Source organism: Corvus brachyrhynchos, unplaced genomic scaffold, assembly GCF_000691975.1.
Source record: "Corvus brachyrhynchos isolate BGI_N302 unplaced genomic scaffold, ASM69197v1 scaffold234, whole genome shotgun sequence".
Taxonomy (NCBI): Eukaryota; Metazoa; Chordata; class Aves; order Passeriformes; family Corvidae; genus Corvus; species Corvus brachyrhynchos.
Window position 1 is genome coordinate 223,443 of NW_008237423.1, and position 20,880 is coordinate 244,322.

The window sequence follows — 20,880 nt, forward strand, 5'->3', positions numbered from 1 at the left end:
TGCTTCTTCTATGTTATCCCTGTGAAATCCCCATATTCATCTAAAATTTGAAGATGTGACAGGCTATAGTTATACTTGTCCGCAGGAGTTTGAGAAGCAGAATGTATGTAGATGCTCACTTTGCACATCTGGGTGTTCTCTCCCTTCCATTTTGCTCCAGTTCCTCCAGCCGGGCTCTCTTTCTATTTAAGACCTTCAGGCACTGCCATATTATCATTGATTTAATCTCCCCATGTATATTTATTTATTCAGGGTTTCAGGAAGGGCCCTTGACTTTGGCTTCAGGGCAACATTTGAATTGATGAGGATAGCACTGAACAAGAGGTATCATACCCCATACAACCTTCTGTATTTTCATTCTTTAGTGCCTCGCAGTGGTCCAAGGAATGTGAGAGTATTTGATGAGACTACAAACAGCCTTTCTGTACAATGGGACCATGCTGATGGGCCAGTCCAGCAGTACAGAATCATTTACTCACCCACTGTGGGAGACCCTATCGATGAATATGTAAGTTCTGTAATTCCTTAGTAAGCACTGAGGTGTTCTCAGCCAATTCTTTAGGCTACAGAAAAACCGAGACACTTGTTCTACACGTAGTACACGTTGCAGGCTCCATGGCTTCTCTGGACATTGCTGTAAATGTTAAGAGGCCATGGTTTGTAGAAAACAGGTTTGGTTTTTTTTTCATGAAGCTGCAGAACATATATGGTTTAAAAACAAATATGTGTGTAAAATAATGTTGAAAATGTGAGTCACACATTAATTAGAATATTCTGAACAGAATCTGCTTCCTGGCATTTTGTTCAAATGTGATACATTTGAATAGCCATCTATTGCTTCATACTCTATTCATTTCGAAGTCAGTGTGCTAAAATACAGAATAAATATGAGTCTGCATTTTATAAATTGAAGAGAGTTAACAGAGTCTAATATGACAACAATGATAACTTTGATTCAGCATCTAACTTGCTATTCTAAGTTTCAGTATGAATTGTAAGCGTTTGTGTTTCATTTCCTGCAGCTTAATGCTAGCACAAGTTATTCTGAAGCTTATAAAATTCATGGAGTATTTATAGCAAAGCTAAGCTCAGATCCTGCGGAGGTCAATGGCAGAATTCCTGCCAACTGCCACCAGCCAAAACGACATGTATAGAGCGCTATTTAAATGCTATTATTGCTTTTATATTATTGTATAGCACATGCTGAAAATTCACTGTTTGAAAATTCCCTACTGTACTTGTTAATCAGGGCACACATATTTGTCAACACACATATCTTCTTTGCAGAAAAGATTGGACAATCCACAAAAACAGCAAGTCTCAAACAACCAAAAATTTTACTCAAGTATTCATAGCAAATGCTGACTGGCATGTGCTTTTGAGATAGATACCTCAAGTTACTTCCCATAGTTTCAGTGCTTTATGTCTTCCTTATGGAGCAGGGTCACTTTTGGGATTATACCTACATTTTCATTGGAAGTCAGCAATAGTGCATGGCTGCATAAGGAAGTTGAGGAGACTGAGGGATGCATAAATAGAGATATTTTTATATGTCAATTTATTTAGAGCTTCCTTCTCAGAATAACCTATTTCTGCCAAGAAAACAAACACAACATTATGAATTTTACCTTTCTATGAGGGAAGAGTACTGAAATCTTGGTGAAGAACTGCAGCATCTCAGTCTGATGTGAGGGTTGGGACTGAAGAGTCAATTTGATTTATGTTTTTGTGATGGCCGCAGTGTTTTGTAATTCAAAATAGCAAATACTGATAACTGTTTACAGGCTATAACCCTTAAGGTATCCTGAATGAATTTTTCTATGGTGGACATAAAAAAGAGTGTGCCAAATGTCAGAACAAATTTTTGTTTCTGGCTACTGTCATTACTGATCAGTTACAAGACTCTGAGTGTGTTCAACTCTGTTTCTTGTGTGTTCTAGACAACAGTTCCTGGGATAAGGAATAATGTGATACTGCAACCACTGCAGTCAGATACGCCGTACAAAATTACTGTTGTTGCTGTGTATGAAGATGGAGATGGTGGACAACTGACTGGAAATGGCAGAACTGGTAATTATAGTTTTCATGTGGTTTATTCTTTTTTATGTTTAAGACATATTCCTTGAGCACTTCAACATTATTAAGGCTTCATTAAGTTAATTAAGTCCTTGATGTGATTGTTACCTTGCAGAGTAACAATCTGCATTTCTAAAGACTGAAAAACAATTACTAGCCTAATTAGAATGGTTTTCTTTCTTTCTTTTTAGTTGGCCTGCTTCCTCCTCAAAATATGTATATAACTGATGAATGGTATACACGTTTCAGAGTTTCCTGGGATCCTTCACCATCCCCTGTTCTTGGCTATAAAATTGTATACAAACCTGTGGGTAAGAAAACTTGTTCATTCTGAGTACACCACTTTGAGAACAGTGAGTAGCTAATGGCAGACCAGAGTAGAAATCATATGTATTAAGAAATGTTTGTGTTAAAGGATCTATTTATTTCCTTTGTTTACCGATTTTCATGAAAACTTTAGTCTTATGATCAGTATTCTATAATAAACACAAACTATCAAAGGCAGTTTCATACATTCACAGGGATTGAATTGTATAGTTAAAACTTTATACAGTGACCTGATTTGTTTTTCACCTCTTTAATGCCTCTTGTTCTTCTAAGGCTATGAACTGGTGTGTATGAGATGAGTATTGGACAGGTATTTGAATACTAATGTCCTGAAGAACCTTTGTTTTATGTGGCCTTCAAACAATATACATACCTTTCTAGAAGCTGAGCACAAACATTTCACAATAGTTTGTAGAACTGTGTATGTTCTGTTTGCAACATTGTAATATGCTAAAATTTAAGAAGTCAATATGCTTTGTTTTAAAAAAAAATTAGGTTAACATTTACTGATGTGTAAGAGACGGAATAATTTTGTAGCTCATGTAATCATGATTCTTTCTCTTTCTGTGTTCTTAATGCTTCCTTTCAATCCAAGGTTCAAATGAGCCCAGGGAGTTTTTTGTGGGAGAAGTGACTTCCTACACTTTGCATAATCTGTCTCCCAGTACTACTTATGATGTGAATGTCTATGCCCAGTATGATTCTGGAATGAGTGTACCTTTGACAGATCAAGGCACTACATGTAAGTCAGAAGGATTTTGTTGTAGTCATGCTGGATACATATGCTCGTCTGAGACAACATTGATTAAGAGAAGATTTTGATGGCTGGTTGCTGGGAAGCCTGTGCATTGTCTCATGGAGAATACTTGTCATCTGTCCATGATGTAGATCTTAAAAACACGAATCTTAGAAACAGTAATGAAGATATATTTTTAAGTGATGACTTGATGAAATAAAATTTTCTTGTTTACTTCCTAAAATTTTGTTAAGCTATATTTGGAGTCAATCTTTAACTGTCTGCAGGGTGCTACAGAATCTAACCATGTTACTAAGTGGGTCTAGGCTTTTTGATACTCTGCTTTTACCCCTTAGGAATGTCCGGTGACTTTGATGATGGCCTCAGCTAAGAAACTTCCAAAAATTTCTTCACTTATGATGAATCAAGCATCCTGACTCAGTACATTCTTTTCAGACTGCCATATATATGAGTCACATTTTCATTTTTGGAAGTTTCTTATTTTGTAAAGATATCAACTTCATGTGAAAACTTGTAAAATGAGCTGTTACCCAATATGGGATTTGGAGCCTTTGTAAATAGCTAGGTGGGGATCTGTAGGATGTAAAATAAAGAGACTTGACTAGAATTGCTCTTTCTTTATGCAAATATTTTTAAAAATCAAGTTCCAGACCAGCACTGCTAATATAATTTTCATTTTGGTGTGCTTTACCTATTACATGCTATTTTCCAGAGAACAATTTCTCTCTTTCTCTTTTCATAGTATATTTGAATGTCACTGACCTAACAAGTTACAAAGTGGGTTGGGATACTTTCTGTATCCGGTGGTCACCTCATCGGTCAGCGACTTCCTACAGACTGAAGCTAAGCCCAACTGATGGTAAGTACATTCTATTTTTAGCATTTTCTGGAAACATATTGTCTTATGTCAGTGACAGCACCACTTATTTGGGTTGATGGCAAGCACCAACCATAGTGATACATCTGGTTGGGTTTTAAAGCTATGAACATAACCTGTTTTTCTTGGGTGGTGAAAAAGCTTCAAAGAGGAAGTGCTGCTTATTGTCAAGTGAACCTACATCTACCCAGTTGCCTGGTTCCACATGTACACTGCAATTGTAATTTCCAGTGTGCTCCAGGGTTCATAATAGTCACACAATTTTGGTCTAGAAAGGCTGTTACGGGACAAGAATAAGACTGTCGTCCCATTGTCTCCCCTCAAGAAGTTTCTTAATTTCTACACTTATGTATAGATATATGAGAAGGGAAGTAATAGGTTCTAACTTTCTTTCCGTTGGGATTTTTTGGACAGGTTCCAGAGGACAGGAAATCACAATTCGTGGGTCAGAAACGAGCCACTGTTTTACTGGCCTCTCACCAGACACAGAATACAATGCTACTGTCTTTGTTCAGACCCCTAACCTTGAGGGACCTCCAGTCTCTATGAGGGAGCATACAGGTAGGTAACAGATACTGTGAACTTTCCGTTTTAGCTATAGAATTTGTCCTGCTTCAGCTGTAGAATAAAATTATTATTTCTTTTCAGTCCTCAAACCTACAGAGGCACCAACTCCACCGCCTACACCTCCTCCACCTCCCACAATCCCTCCAGCTAGGGATGGTATGTTTATTTCTAGAATTATTCAATATTTTTATGTAGCTGCTGTACTACTTCATCGTTTACCTCAATTTTTCATAACTTTAAGTGAATTTAAAGCCAGCACAGAATTTCAGGGAAATGAAGATTGAGACCTTTTCTAATGCCATCCCTATTTTCTAGAGCTTTACTAGACTTCAGCACTTCCTGGTTTAGAACAGCAAGATGCAAACCTTTGGGGAAAAAATTTTTGATATTCTATAGCTCTGCAGAAAGTCTATGAGATTATCTGCTCTCAGCAGATAATTTATGTTTTATGGTAGATGATCAGAAAAAAACGTAATTCAAAACATTTACATTTTATTCTTGAGGTCTTTCACATTTCTTGAAATTTTCTTTGATATATTTTAATAAATTTTTTTGTGTAGAGCATTCGTCATCTGCCAAGTTGACTGTGTGGTAGTAGACATTTACTAAATATTTGTCATTCTTGAATTTTTGAATTTTGAAGTAATATTTATTTCATGGTGATGTGGTTGATGTATTTTAAGCATTCCTTTTCTTGGACTTTCAGTATGCAGAGGTGCCAAAGCAGACATAGTTTTCTTGACTGATGCTTCCTGGAGTATTGGTGATGATAATTTCAACAAAGTAGTGAAATTTGTTTTTAGTACAGTAGGAGCCTTTGATCTAATCAATCCTGCTGGAATCCAGGTAGGTTTGTTATTCCCATTGGGTACATTCTGGAGGGAAATTGAAGATGAATTTCTACTTTCTTGCAGAATGCTGTCATATTTTGAATTAGATTGTTGTACAAAACGTATATGGGTGTGCATGCCTATTATTTAATAAATATATTTGCAATTTTATAAATACCAGGGAAATCCAGTCTATTTTGAGAAGTTAATATTCTGAAATACAAAAGTTACAGTGTGTGCAAATCCTCCAGGTAGAGAAGCTGGGATGATGTATGGTAAATTTTATATTTTTGTTTATTTGTGTAGGGCATCAACAACTGGCACATATCCTAGATTTTGTCTCTGTCATATCAGAAATCTGTTTTAGAGACATTCTGACTTTTGATTGAGGGTTACTTTTTAATTTCTTAGTGTAGAAAATGAGTCTTGTGCATGCCGGGTCCAGCTGGCCTGCTGTTGCTGAGCTCCCTAGAATACTAATGCACTAAATAGCAGAATCCCTTTGAAAAAGGCACTTGCAGATGTCTTTTCATGCTGTGATAATGTGGGTCTGCTCCACAGTGGGCATAGTAAAAGTATGAAAAGGTCCTCTTGATGAATTAGTGCATTTTGAGAGAGTAAACAGTAATATCTAATGAGATTATAATAGATTTTCAGCAGTACCAGGCTGATCATAGTTATGTCAGAGTAACTTCCTGTCAGGCTTCTTACCATAAGCATTGCACCATTATCAGTTTTCTTCTACTTGTAGGAAGCTGGATGAAATCACTGTCTAATTTCCCATAACCATTTCTCTTTCACTAGATGAAATGAATGACATGAGGTCTGAGAGAGTTTCTTACATGGTATTTCTGGAGTGTTGCAGAAAGCTGCAGGTGCAATGCATTTTCTTTGGTCAGAAGGCTGACAGGATATTTGCATTGTTAAAGGTCTGCTTTTCATGTTCTAGGCATATTTTTAGTAATTTAATTCCCTATCTCTAACTTTCTAGACTTTAAAGGAAAAGATCTCCTTAAATTCACTCTGTCTCAGACACTCTTTATCATTATAGCTTGAATCTATACTGGGTAGTTTTCTTTTCCATTTGTTTTTTGTTTAATATTTTTTGCTTGCTATGTATATGGGTCCCCAGCCTGGAAACAGAGAAGACAATATAGGTGACAGACACATGTAAACACTAATGTTTAGTAAAATAATGAAGTCACATACCTCTTGAGGTGCAACAAGCTAAGGTTTTGAATTGAAATTTAATAATTTTAAAAGGGGAATTTACTACAACAGATGTGAATATATACATACAGAAATATTTCTATTCATCATTAAAATAGTATACTATAATATTGCAAGTTTACAGAATATTAAAAGGAGAAAAATAAGAAAAATATTTAAAGATTATTTAGGAATAAATATTCGTGATTGTATTTCAGTATTTAAGGCAAGACTATACACTTATGTACGTATCCGACTTTATTGGCAATTCTATTGACAAATGCTTTTTTATTCCTAAAAAAACAGCTGGAAGAAGTTTAATAGATACTGTACATCTGCTCAGAAGTAGAGAATAGGCATATATACCTCACCATAGTAATAGCAAGAATTTGATCATATGCATTTAACGACATTTCATACACAGAAAAGAAAGAAAGAAAAAAGGAAGGAAGGAAAGAAAGAAAAGAGAGTTGTGTGCACATTGCTGTGATGACTATATATAAAAATATGTATGTGTGTGCAGAATTGGACATATTTGAGAAAAGAATTTTTGATTATTTAAGAATTATTAATATACAAAATTACATATTTCAGTAGAGAGAGTTGATATGAATGTGGAGTTATGCGACTGAACACTGTGTTATATTCCATTTCAGGTTTCGTTTGTGCAGTACAGTGATGAGGCAAAATCTGAATTTAAACTGAATACATTTGATGACAAAGCCCAGGCCCTGGGAGCTCTTCAAAATATTCAGTACAGAGGAGGAAACACAAGGACAGGTATGTATGGGCTGTAATTATATTTCTTTAAGATAAAATATTTTCAGAAACTGCATAATTATCCTATATTGCATGGCTGAAGAATTAGGTTTTTCTGTTGTGTTTTAGCTCTGTGACTGTTGCCCTTACGAAATAAAAGAATTCTTCTCTTGTGGATAGTATGAATGATTCCTTGTTTATTGTACACTTTGCAGGCAAAGCTCTAACATTTATCAAAGAAAAGGTTTTGACTTGGGAGAGTGGCATGAGGCGAGGTGTTCCCAAGGTACTTGTTGTTGTGACAGATGGTCGGTCTCAGGATGAGGTGAGGAAAGCCGCAACGGTTATACAGCACTCTGGTAAGCAATTCACAGCACCTGGCTGTTTCATTTCTGTGTTGCTTCAATTATCTGGGAATCACTTACTCATCCTTTATGGACTTGGAAATGTATTCTGAGTATTTGGGAAAGCCTCAAAACTATTCAAAGATTTTGCGCTCTCTGAACCTAGACTTACATTTTCTTTCTTAAGCCCTGTCTCCGGGGAAGGATGTGGCTTCTCAAAGATTTCAACTAATTCCTCATGCATACCATTTCCAAGATGTGACATTTGGTTACTTCTTTCTCTTTTTGGTGTGTGGACCCCAGGGATCATTGGGAAGTGTACTCCATACTAGTGCTTATGCTTTAATGGGCCTGGTTTGCTGAGGTTTATGTTTTATCTGGTATAAACCAGTGGATCTCCAGTTAAAGTAACAGTTTTTGAAGGAGCTGGGTCTGAATGGACTCCTTTATTGCCTTTTGAGCTAAGAAGCACTGCACTTCCTCATAAGATTTTATGATTGTGGCTTATGTGAGTGTAGTAATCTGTTCCTGTCCCAGCATTCAGCATTTTGTGTTTCAGTGCATGAACCACCTAGTTCTGATCTCTAAGCAAGTAGATGTTGTACTTCCTTATGGGAATCACATGCATGTAAACCAAAAAGCAGTCATCTTCTCTGTCTCTGTAATCTGAAAGAATTAGCTCTGTCTGGATAGTTCCTCAGTCTCCCTGGACAGTATGTTTCAGTGCTTAATTACTGTGCTAGTAGGAGACCTTTGTCTTGCATTTCACCTAAGTCTTTCTTCATGCTAGTGAGATTGTTGTCTTCATTTACCTAGTTACCCAGGAAAGAAGTTGATCACTGTCTGCTGTGATGGGCCTTCGTATTCGAAATCTGTTGTCACCTCCTCTTTCTGTCTTCTCTTTTCTAGACTAAACAAACCTATTTTCTTCAATCTCATGTTGATCATGTTTTCAAAACATCTTACCATTTTTAGTTTCCTCTCTACTTGCTTTGTTTTCTACACATATCAAAGCATGCTTAAAGCTGGACAGAGAATTTCAGCCAAAATTTCACCAGAACTGGCTACAGGGGAATAATTACGTTCTTAAAAAAAATGAACCAACCAAACAACAACTTTTATCACTTGAAATAAATGTGAATTCTGGTTTCAGCCTCCAACTGGCATTTCCAATGTCTGTGCAGTTTCTCTTCAATGAAATTTACATCTGGTGATATGACTGACTTCTAGGGTCTGGTTCTTCTCATTTGACTTAAGACATCTGACAACTAAGAGAGCAACATATAGGCATCTATAGACAATGACTTTTCCTATCCTGAAGTCAGCATGTTAGGGAGATAAGATGAATTGCTTTCTGAATCTGCCCATGTCAATCTGGTGATTATAGAGAAAAACTAGACAACTTAATTTGGAAAGTAGAAACTGGTGAGGTGAGTACTACTCTGAGAAAGAGAAATAAAGAGGCATGAGATGCAAGAGATGGAAACAGACAACTGGATAACTAATGATCTGTACAAGTTTTGGCCACAGAACAGATTTAAGATACTGTAGAGTTGAGAGAATTGTACATTTTGTATTAAAGAGTGAGGGAACTATGTAGCCAAGGCTGCATGAGATTGGATAATACCCCAAAAAGCAATGAAAGAGGAGAAAGTTTTGAAAGAAAAATGCAAAAAGCAGTCTGAAACCTTCTGAGCTTTGACAGGATGAAAAGAGATCCTGAATGTGTAGATCATAGGTAGATCCTCACAAGTCAATGGTTTGTGCAATATTGACAGGAAAAATGTTAATATGTGTTTACTACATTTTAAATAACAAGTGTTATTTTTACAGGCTTCAGTGTCTTTGTGGTTGGTGTGGCTGATGTAGATTACAATGAACTGGCCAAGATTGCCAGCAAGCCCAGTGAGCGTCACGTATTTATTGTTGATGACTTTGATGCCTTTGAAAAGATTCAAGACAACCTCGTCACCTTTGTGTGTGAGACAGCTACCTCAAGTGAGTAAAAGACATCGGTTTCCCTTTTCCCAAATTAATATGTTTGCTTATATACTGCTACAAGTGAGTGGTGGGCTGACCTTGGCTGGATGCTGGGTGCCCACCAAAGCTGCTCTATCACTTGTCTTCTCAGCTGAACAGGGAAGAGAAAATAAAACGAAAGGCTCATGGATTGAGATAAAGGCAGGGAGAAATCACTGAGCAGTTACTGTCACAGGCAAAAAAGACTCAATGTGGGGAAAAAAATAACTTATTATCAATGAAATCAGAGTAGGATAAGGAGAAATAAAATCAAGTATTAAAAACCTTCCCCCTGCCCCTCCCTTCTTCCTGGGGTTAGCTTTACTCCCAGTTTTCTCTATCTCCTCACCCTGGGCACCACAGGGGTACAGAGAATGAGGGCTGTGGTCAGTTCATCACGTATTGTCTCTGCTGCTCCTTCCTCCCCAGGGGCAGTAGTCTTCAAACTCTTCCTCTGCTCCAGTGGTAGACAGTCCTCCACGAACTTCTCAACATGGGTCCTTCCAATGGGCTTCAGTTCTTCATGAACTGCTCCAGTGTGGGTCACAGAATCACCTTGTTAGGGTTGGAAGGGACCTCTGGATATCATCCAGTCCAATGCCCCTGCCAAGGCAGGGTCACCTGGAGCAGGTTACACAGGAACATATCCACATGGGTTTTGAATGTCTCCAGAGAGGGAGACTCCACAACCTCCCTGGGCAGCCTGTTCCAGTGCTCTGCCACCCTCAACATAAATAAGTTCTTCCTCATATTGAGGCAAAGCTTCTTGTGTTTTAGTTTATGGCCTTTGCTCCTTTCTCTGTTGCTAGGCACTTCTAAAAAGAGTCTGGCACCATCCTCTTGACACCCACCTTTGAGATATTTATATGTGTTAATGAGATCACCTCTCAGTCTTCTCTAGACTAAACAGGCTCATCTTTCTCAGTCTCTCCTCATAAGAGAACTCCTCCAGACCCCTCATCTTCATGCTCTGCTGCTGGAACCCTTCCAGTAACTCCTAGTCTTTCTTGTAATGAGGAGCCCAGAACTGGACATGGCACTCCAGATGTGGCCTCACTAGGGCCAAGAAGAGGGGCAGGATCACTTGCGTTGACCTGCTGGCCACTCTTCCTGATGCACACCCGGATATTATTGGCCTCCCTGGCTGCAAGGGCACTGCCGGCTCATAGTCAACCTGTTACCCACCAAAGCTCCCATGTCATTCTCAGCAGAACTGCTTTCTAGTAGGTCAGCCCCCAGGCTGGACTTGGGGTAATTCCTCTCCACGTGCAGGACCCTACACTTGCCCTTGTTGAACCTCATTAGGTCCCTTCCACATGGTGCAATCCTTCAGGCACAGCCTACTCCATTTTGGGTCTCTCATGGGGTCACAAGTTCCACCAGCAAACCTGTTCTGGCGTGGGCTCCTCTCTTCACGGGTCCTGCCGGGAGCCTGCTCCCGTATGGGCTTCCCACAGCATCACAGCCCCCTTCAGACATTCACCTGCTCTTCCACAGGGTCCTCCAGGGGCTGCAGGTGGATATCTGCTTCTCTGTGGACTTCCACAGACTGCAGGATCACAGCCTGCCTCACCATAATCTTCACCACAGTTAAGACCAGTGGAATCTCTGCTCTGGTGCCTGCAGGTTGTTGTGTCATTCCAACACACACAATCTTCAACCCCAGCCACCTCCCCCTGTTAAATCTGTTATCCCCCAGTCACTACCACTGTTGCTGATGGGCTCAGCCTGGGCCAGTGATGGCTCCGTCTTGGAACCAGATGGAACTGACTTCGTTGGGCATAAGGGAAGCTTCTGGCAGCTTCTCACAGAAATCACCCTTGTAGCTCCCACATTACCAAAACCTTGCCATGCAAACCCAATACAAGTTGCCATCTTATTTAAGGTACATCAGAAGACATGTTCATATTAAAAAGTTAGATTTCATAATAACTGGACATAGTTTAAGGGAGCAAGTTAATTTTTAAAATTTTGGAGTGAGTATTGTATTTTATGTAATCTCATCTTGCATTTCAAAAGTACTAGTATAACAAGGAAAGAGTAACAGTCACTGACAACATTAAGAAGTAGAATGATGCCTAATGTGAACCACAGGGCACAACAGGTCTCTTATTTACCACTGGAATAGGGGTGCTAAGATGTACAGCTATAGTGTGTGATGCTGTTTTAAAATTATCTAAATAAAGCTCAGTTGTTTACTCAAGTGAAATCCTTCTATGGCAAAAATAAGAAATTCTCAGGCCTGTCACGTGGAACTGCTTGTTCCCTAACTGCCTCATCTGCTGGCTTCTTCGGAGCCACATAAATATGCAGTTATTTCTTGTGAATCTGACAGCTATTATGCAGCTTGACTCATGCCTTAAATATTCATGGAAAGACTGTGTCATTGTCCTCCTTTCTTCTTATGAATTATACTCTTGAAATATTTGGGGTTAATTTGTTATTCCATACAATTTGTCACAGTAGAAATACCCTACTAAAAGTGATGAGTAAAGATTTTGACATTACATCTACCACAGTTCAGGGCACAGTATGAAAAATGTAACAAAAATTGTCTCATAATTAATAATAGCACAGACATCTTGGTAATAAAATTTTCTGAAGTATACATATGTTCATATCCTGTTAGGCTTAGTAGTTTTGAATTATATGTTGTTTCATGTCTTTCAGCTTGTCCCCTTATTTACTTGGAGGGATACACTTCACCTGGTAAGTAAGTCTCTAATATTTTGGCATAGGTCCATTTGTGTCTTTTACAGCTCTACAGTGTTTCTGTTTTTTATTTTCTCTCTGGACTTAAAGGTTTCAAGATGCTGGAATCATACAATCTAACAGAGAAGCATTTTGCTTCTGTACAAGGAGTTTCACTGGAATCAGGCTCTTTCCCAAGCTATGTAGCATATAGACTCCACAAAAATGCCTTTGTCAGCCAGCCAATACGGTAAGTAAACCTAAAGACTTGTATTTTGGGTGACCAGATGATGAAGGATTAACAGATTGTATAGATAGCATTTGTGTTTTATGGAAGATGCTTTAATTTAATGTTCTTTTTACTGAGCTTCAAGAAATATACTCCAAAGAACATCTATCATTGTTTTCATTAAATGCTAATCTATTTCTTCCATTGCAATCACAGTTCACTATTAATCTAGTTGCTTATTTTTCTTTGAGATTATGCTTATTAAGCATTCAAATTGCATATAATCCACAGTTTATACTTAGGCAGTTGAGCAACAGCCTCCTTAGTACAATGAATTCCATGTTGCTGGACAGAAATGGTTTCAATATGGAGGGATTAGCATCATTGTTTTCAGAAGCATCATTCTTACTACAGTAGGCAGCACATTGATGCCATTGACCTAGGGTAGTTTCTCCTCTACTTGGCTTGCCTTATTTGGCAAATGGAGCAGAGTTTTCAAGGGCCTGTGGTCTTAGAGCTTGGTTAGGGATGGGTAATAGATGATCATTCTTGCCAACATTTTTTCCCAAAGGAAAACAAGACTTAGTTAGCAGTTAGTTTTACAAAAAGTGGAACAGTACCTTTCTCCCTCTTCTTTTTTTTTTTTTTTTCACATTTTTACATTTGTTTCTCTCTCATCTATTTAAGTAAATTTCAGAAAAGTTTATTCTGGTTCAGAGGAGATGCCTAAAAATAGCCCATTGTTGCTAAAAAATTTAAGGAAATTTAGTTTTCTTTTCATAGAAGCCTTTGAAATCTTCTGCAGTCCTGCCAGACTGGGTAAAGATCAGATCACAAACACAGAAGCTAAGGTTTATGAAGAAATAATTTCTTTTTGCCAGACTTCTGAGATCACAGCTTTAAAAGTGGAGGACCTGAGGATTTTTAAGTTCATTGGCATGCCATTAATACCTGTGGGGATGATAGTTCTCTGACAGCCCAGCTTTTTCCAGTCTAGGGAAATACAGATAATCCCAGTTTTGCAACTCTCCTGCATTGATAGATATTGCATTTACTAGGATAAATTGATGAAAAGACAATAAAAAGATAGGCTTCCTATTTATTTCAATTTTTTAGAAATGTTGTGATACGTAGTCTAATGTCTGCTAAAGAGGTGGAATAGACTTGCCAGAGTATTCTGGGCACTTATTTTTCATGAGAATCCAAAAAATAAAACTCTAGACTGAGTCAGCAAAGCAATAAACACATACTGATCCTAGTGGCATAGTTGTTTCCATATCTGAAGTAACTTGTTATCCAAGTTATAAATTGTGTTGCTATATCTACTTTGGTATGGTTTTTATTGCAGTGTTCATAATTGTATGGGTTCATAAGCTTTTTCTAACATACAAAGCAGCTCCTCTCTTCATTTTAAGATTTTTATGTTTATGTTCATGTGACTAAATCTCTTTCTGAGCTCCATTATAATGGTTAAGGAGAAGCAGTAGTTATCTTCTTTCTTACAGTTCCCTTCCTGCATTCCCTCCTTTCCTGTACAGAAAGTTCTGAAAGCTGTTTCATGCATGTATTTATTTACTGTTGGCTCTCTGCTTTTTTAATGTCTAACAGTCCAAATATCACAGATTTAAACCTGAGCCACCAAAGAATAAGCTGGAGCCCAAATGCATCACCAGTTGCAGAGAAGACATTAAATATCTCTGTCACTGTATCTGTGCCTGAAGGGCAGCAATAGTTAAATGCTGTTGCCTGACTGAAGCAGGCCAGATGAAAAAAACGAGTAAAGCTGCGGTCCTTTTTTTCTGTACTTATCATCAAGGAATTTAAAACATGTGTAGTTAGTATAGAATTTTGCCACAAGAATACATACCCAAGAGTTCTTGGTCATATTCTGGCATCCTCTCTAACCATGGTGCTGGGACCAATTGAAGACAGGCTGTGAATTCATCTTAACAAATCGCAGTGTTTTTATATCACAATGGTGTTTTCTATTTGAGAGAGTGGTTAAAATGCTCTGTTCCACTAAACGCTGTCGTTTTCCTGTTGCTCTTGTGTCTTTTCTTTGAAAGAGCAAATGATGAAGATCTTATTTTACTCGTGTGTTTCCACGTGAAAAAATGTCTTTATATTGTCTTAACAGGGAGATTCACCCGGAGGGATTGCCGCAGGCGTACACTATTATTCTGTTATTCCGTCTTCTGCCTGAATCCCCCAATGAGCCTTTTGCAATTTGGCAGATTACAGACAGAGATTACAAACCACAAGTTGGAGTTGTGCTTGATCGTAAGGATGGTTATACTTATTGCATAGAGAAGTTACATGTTATGTTACTGTGCATGTGTTCTCCCCAAATATTTCCAAATCCAAAGCATTTTTACATGATAAAAGGATTATACATTTTTTGTTTCAAGAGATTTCTTTTAAACTTTGTACATCTATAGTTCAACTAAAAATAATTCATCTAAACTACATTTCAACTTTGGTATTAACTCTAAAATCAAAGGAAATTACATCTATGTACTTACAGGTCATTAAGACCATCTATGATTTGTGTTTACCCAAAAAAGGGGTAAAGTAGATTTTATCTATAAGTGTATCTTTGGATGGTGGTTTCAGTAGTATATATGAAATGAAATATGTTATTTTTATTTATTGCAGCTGCCAGCAAAGTGCTGTCATTCTTTAACAAGGATACCAGGGGAGAAGTTCAAACTGTAACTTTTGATAATGATGACATAAAGAAAATCTTTTATGGAAGCTTCCATAAGGTAAATGATTGAAATTATGATGCTGCTTTCTGAAGTACTGTTCTTTTAAATAGAGGACAACCAAGCAGAAGTCACTGTCAAGTGATTGTATCTGGTTTTTGGATAGCACTGGAAGTTGACATAAGGACCTACAGATCATGTAAAACAAGATCTCTGAAGTTATAGGTCTTCTTTGAACCAATGTAAGAGATTTGTCAAGAATTTGTTAAGATTGTGTAAGTGGAGGGATATATCTGAAGAAGAAATTGTAGCCTGGTTCCATTCCAAATGGAAGAGGAAGAATAAAAGATAAACGGGAAGAAAAAAGGAAAGGAAGTTGTGGTGAGAAAAGATTTCGTGGGAGTGTAATAATTTGAAATCATTCAAAGAGGAAGATATAGCCAGAGAAAGCGAGTAGACAGGGAACCAGTGTTGGGAGATCAATAGCATATTGAACAAGATTCTTATGTTTAACAAACATAATACATTGTATCTATATATTTAGTAAGTATGAATGTGAATTGATTTTTTATTTTGCTTAAAAACACTGGGCCTAAAATATTCCAATGTCATGTTAACTGAGGAAGCAACAATAAGGAGAGAGAGCTCATAAAAGGTCTCTTTATGATTTAGAATGAAACTTACAGTTTTTGAATTGACAAAATGGCTAGTGAAATCTTTACATGTTGCTGCATCTGCCTTCTCTTGTCATAGTTTTGTGCTTGCTTTTCTAATTTTGTGCACCAAATTATGGCAATTTGATCTTGCCAGGCTTCCTTACTTCTAGTCATCAGGAAGTGTTTGACTCAGTATACCAATATATGTATACCTAAAAATATTTTAAAAATATTCTCTTGCTGTGTTAAATATGCATGTTTAGGGCAAGAAAGTAAGCTGCAATTGCAACATTTTTGGTTAGCTAAAATGCACATTCTCATGTTTCATTTATCTCCCTTCTATTTAGTTTAATTTTCATCTGATGACTAAATATGGATTGAGTATAGCATTTGTTTTCTTTATGATACCCTCTTCTGCATGACTAGTCACTACCAGCATTCCTTTGAGGATACTGATAAGGGGTTGCCTCTGTCAACTTCCACATACTGGAGGCCAAGCTGTCAACTGAGCTTTGCTAGACTGAAAGCCAGGAAAGATAACTAGTGCATAATGTTTTGTGACTTCATCTGTTTAAAACACAGGTGATTATGAAAATCACACAGTACTATAAAAGCTATTGATTTCCTCAGAATGTGACAGAGAATAACTTCCCAAACTGATCCTATATTATATCCAATTATTCTTGTTTTAGAATTTATTTAAGGCCTGATTATTTTTGTATATATGAGGAAATGTTTATGTCATTGATTCTGTAACTGATAGTTATGAGTAGCTTTGGATCATACCTACATTAAGCAGTCTTTATTTTGCCCTTCCCTTTTTTTTTTTTAATAGCTTAGTAGGACAACTGAATTTTAAGGAAATATATTAATCTACTGGAGTGAGAAAAACTGTCAGTAAAGGCTAGGATGTATCTTGTTTTGGTATGATGGTTGAGTCATCACCAAGAAGTACTGTTTAGACACAAAGCAGCATGTGCATGCCTTATTTTAGATACCACTGTGAGAGCTGACACTTCTTCAGGTCAGTGGTGTGGAGCTCTCCTCCTGCTGTACTGCCAGCAGTCTGTTTTAAATATCTGCTGCTAATGTATTGGATGTTTAGAATCACATTTTCCCATATAGTTTCTCTAAATGTGATAGAGCTGAGCAAGCTTCTCTGACAGCACTTACGGTGATGTTCTACTCATTTATCAGAGAAAATGGGGAAAAATCTGTGACAGCTGCTAGAAATTAGCAGTTATGTAAAATTGTTTATTACACTTGCTGGTGAAAAACAATTACAGGGAAAATAAAAATCAAAAATTTTGTATCATTTTGATAGTTAAATACAGTAAGACATTTTGAGAGAAAGTGATCCTAAGATGCCATACAATGAACACAAGTAGCAGTGATTTGAAAATTATCTTAAAGCTTTACAACTATGAATTCTTGCTTAAGAGATTATTTCTTAAGAAAAAATTTCTCAGTTACTTAATGCAATGTGTAATTCCCCTTCTTTTTTTCCCAGAAAGGAATTAAAAGTTCAGATTTTGATAATATTTAAAGTAGCTGTAAGAGCTTTGGTTTAGAGCTATATTTGCAATTTTTCACCATAAAACTAAGCTGACTTTTCTGGCATCTCTCCAGATGATTACTGAGTTTGCTATCTGAGTCAGATTGTTAGTGATGGCATCATGGGCTTCCCCAGCCCACCTGCTGGGAAAGCCTTATGTCTCAGCTGTGTTGATTAGCTCCTAATAATGGATAGCAGTAGTTTCAGATGGATGAAGGAAGGAAAGTAAGAGTACCTTTCTAAAGGTACTTTTGCAATTTCTCCTACCATCCGGTTTCAAAGAGATGACAAATCTTTACAATGCAAGGAGATGTTTTCCAAAATACTAAACATTTTTGTGGCTTTCATTTGATGACTTACTGGTTCATTCAGTGAAATTCACTTAACTACACCTAACTATAGGGAAATTTACTTTGGCATGCTTGAAAACTCTGCGTAGCATAGCTATGGTGAAAGCTGTTGAATCTGGCAAGTCCCATAGGAAAAATTCTGACTGCCTGAGACAGTCATTAAATTTATAACTGATGTTTTGGAGAGACAGACAACTTGTCCTTCTTATTCTTACCACACTATACTTCCTGTTAGCTTGCCATTTTGCAGTAGTTAGCAAGAGGAAATTTGATAATGAGTGTACATCTTTCTGCTGATATACATATGGGAAATTAGTTTGCTTGGCTCATTGATGTGATTCACTTAGCAGCAGATCAGAACACCATCAAACTTTATCTTATAAGGCATCCAGAGAGAAAAATTTAAAAATGTTTTCTTTCCTAAAATGTCATAAATGAAATAAATAGTCAGAACTAAGCAGAACAGATTCTTTATGTTGGTGTGTGAGAAACTGTTGAAAACAAAATGTATCGGGGTTGAATGCAGAGATGTTTTATTTACTGTAAACACCAGATGCCTGCTTTAATTAGATTTATTGCCTAGGCCATGAGATTTGGACTGGAATTCTGGTCTGGCAGTAAATCAGTGTTTAACTGACTGAGTCAATGACTCGGGAGAGCTCTCCTTTTTTTTGATTGTTGGGATTGCTTTTTTAGATAGATAGGTGATGCTCAGCAGTTATTCCTATTTGAACCTTTTCAAGCTGATCTCATTCAACATTCTGATATAGATTTACCTCTCCTAAGTTTTTTGCACTAATGAAAATACTATCTGTGTTTGCTATGCAATGTGTTTTATTTTATTTAAATTGTGACAAATACTTAACATTCCAGTAGAAGGACTTGCATATCAGGCACCTTTCAGAATTAGTAAATTGCATCTGTGATGAGTTTAAACTGGATGATGCAGTAATTAACCTGTAAAATTTCATCATATAAGCAAATGACTGAGTATATAATGTACAAATTATAATGAATTTAAAGTTTTGGCAGGGCAGTTATTTTGTTTTATAGAAAGATTGGCATGTAATACCAAATTATACTTTGGACACAGAGTTATCTTTCAATTGTTTTGTTTGTTTGTTTCTTTTAATTATTTGCTCAATGAACACTGTTGGGAATTTTAATTAAAAGGCCCACTTGTATACACAGCACTGAGATATAAAGCATAAGCACATAATTTTAAAAGACTTTTAGATAAGCTGTGCTGATGCCTTGAAGAAAAGTCTGCATGGGAAAATATTTAAAAGGGAAAAAAAAGTAAAAATTCTCAGGAGATTGTTCAGGCACTTGTTGACTCAGAACATTTAGGGGAATCTCTCAACTTTATGCCAATTTTTGAAGCAGTCATCAAATAGCAATATGCTTCTGTATGGTTATGTCCTGGGACAACAGAAGATTTAAAACATAAATACATACTTCAGGGATTCTTTACTCCTGCTCTTAATGTGCTGATACTTTAACAGTTACATAGGTGTTATAATGATGTATATGAAATATATGCAGTAGATAAAGTATATAAAGCCCCTGAAAACTTCCTGTTGCCTGAATATGCTCTTTCAACAACTGTGTATTAAATGTGCTGAAATGGCCCTAGTTTCTTTCTTGGAGACTCCTAAATGTTTTCTACATTTTCACAGAAATGTAGAAAATTCACTCTCATAACATTTGTCATACATACCATAAATGTTTGGAAAGATAATCTTTGCTTAGGTTTTGTGTGTTCCTCTGTTTAAGGTTTACTATGTTTCCCCCAAGCACTTCATTCTCTTCTCCTGGTAAATGTACTCTCTCTTCATTACAATCATTCCTTTCTCCCTCCTAAGTGTCCTTTATTTCCAGTCATTAATCTCTTCCTCTTCCCTGTTTCCCCTTGTTTTGGCATATGTTTTTGTAACCAGATTTCTCTTGTGGAAATTTTCTCTTGCATCTTCCATTATTTTCCATTGTTCTGGGCAGGCTTCTCTGGTTGCTTCCTGTATCTCAATGCAGTTAATTCCTCTGGTTGAATCATCTGTGGAAGCTGAACTCTGTATCTTTGGGTCTGAAACAGTCTACTCTCTGAACTACAGAGTCTATTAGCCAGTGGGCAGTCCCAGGCTTACAAACGTCTTGTCTGGTCTCAGCCATCAGAAGAGAACAAGAAATGCTTATATTTACTTCCTCTCAAAAGTTCTTTTATTTTTTACTTTTATGCCATCTTAAAACAATTTTCAGGCAAGCTTTCTAAATAGGTAATAATAGTTCAATTAGTACATTAAATAATATTTCTTAGCTGCGCTTGTGTATTCATCTTGTTGACCTTCAACACATTCTGAAGAGGTTATTAATGTTATAGACTTTCCTTTTAAATTTAAATTCCTTGAGTTTGAATTTTTCTACCAGTTGGAAGTAAAGCAGGATTACTAGGAATCAAATTTAAAACAGTACTACCGAATCAGCGAAATACTATTAAAATGTTAAAGGAATTGTGCCCATGTGCCTTTTCTAAATATTACGTTAAACTTTTTTCAGGTCCATATTGTTGTAACTTCATCAAATGTTAAGATTTACATTGACTGCAGTGAAATACTGGAGAAACCAATTAAGGAGGCTGGCAATATCACAACTGATGGCTATGAAATACTTGGGAAACTTCTAAAAGGCGACCGAAGATCAGCAACAGTAAGCAATAAATATGAATCTGTTCATTATTGCAAGACCTTGAAATTTTCTGAGGAAAGAGGTTAGAGATTAGGGGTTGCTGGGAATCCAGTGTTGCACCCAAAGCTTTCACGTGTCTATACTGTCAAACCCAATGTACTTAACTGAGATGTTTGGTCTTTATATCTTCTCATTCTAGCAGAGTTGCAAGAACAAAATTCTAATAGCTGAAAGTTGCACTCAGGTA

At 36.9% G+C, this 20,880-nt stretch overlaps 1 protein-coding gene across 4 annotated transcripts in view; it reads left to right on the forward strand.

Annotated features, from left to right (window-relative positions):
* Positions 1 to 20,880, forward strand: part of COL12A1 (collagen type XII alpha 1 chain) — a 100,927-nt gene that overhangs the window by 59,397 nt on the left and 20,650 nt on the right. For all 4 annotated transcript variants that reach the window (XM_017731072.1, XM_017731073.1, XM_008631243.2 and 1 more), the window contains 16 exons: positions 366 to 508; positions 1,941 to 2,070; positions 2,268 to 2,387; positions 2,999 to 3,145; positions 3,903 to 4,019; positions 4,452 to 4,598; positions 4,686 to 4,760; positions 5,311 to 5,450; positions 7,300 to 7,423; positions 7,618 to 7,761; positions 9,580 to 9,744; positions 12,436 to 12,474; positions 12,568 to 12,706; positions 14,823 to 14,965; positions 15,341 to 15,450; positions 20,505 to 20,654. In XM_017731072.1, the coding sequence (XP_017586561.1) occupies positions 366 to 508; positions 1,941 to 2,070; positions 2,268 to 2,387; positions 2,999 to 3,145; positions 3,903 to 4,019; positions 4,452 to 4,598; positions 4,686 to 4,760; positions 5,311 to 5,450; positions 7,300 to 7,423; positions 7,618 to 7,761; positions 9,580 to 9,744; positions 12,436 to 12,474; positions 12,568 to 12,706; positions 14,823 to 14,965; positions 15,341 to 15,450; positions 20,505 to 20,654 (2,033 nt within the window). The remainder of the gene's footprint in view (positions 1 to 365; positions 509 to 1,940; positions 2,071 to 2,267; positions 2,388 to 2,998; positions 3,146 to 3,902; positions 4,020 to 4,451; positions 4,599 to 4,685; positions 4,761 to 5,310; positions 5,451 to 7,299; positions 7,424 to 7,617; positions 7,762 to 9,579; positions 9,745 to 12,435; positions 12,475 to 12,567; positions 12,707 to 14,822; positions 14,966 to 15,340; positions 15,451 to 20,504; positions 20,655 to 20,880) is intronic.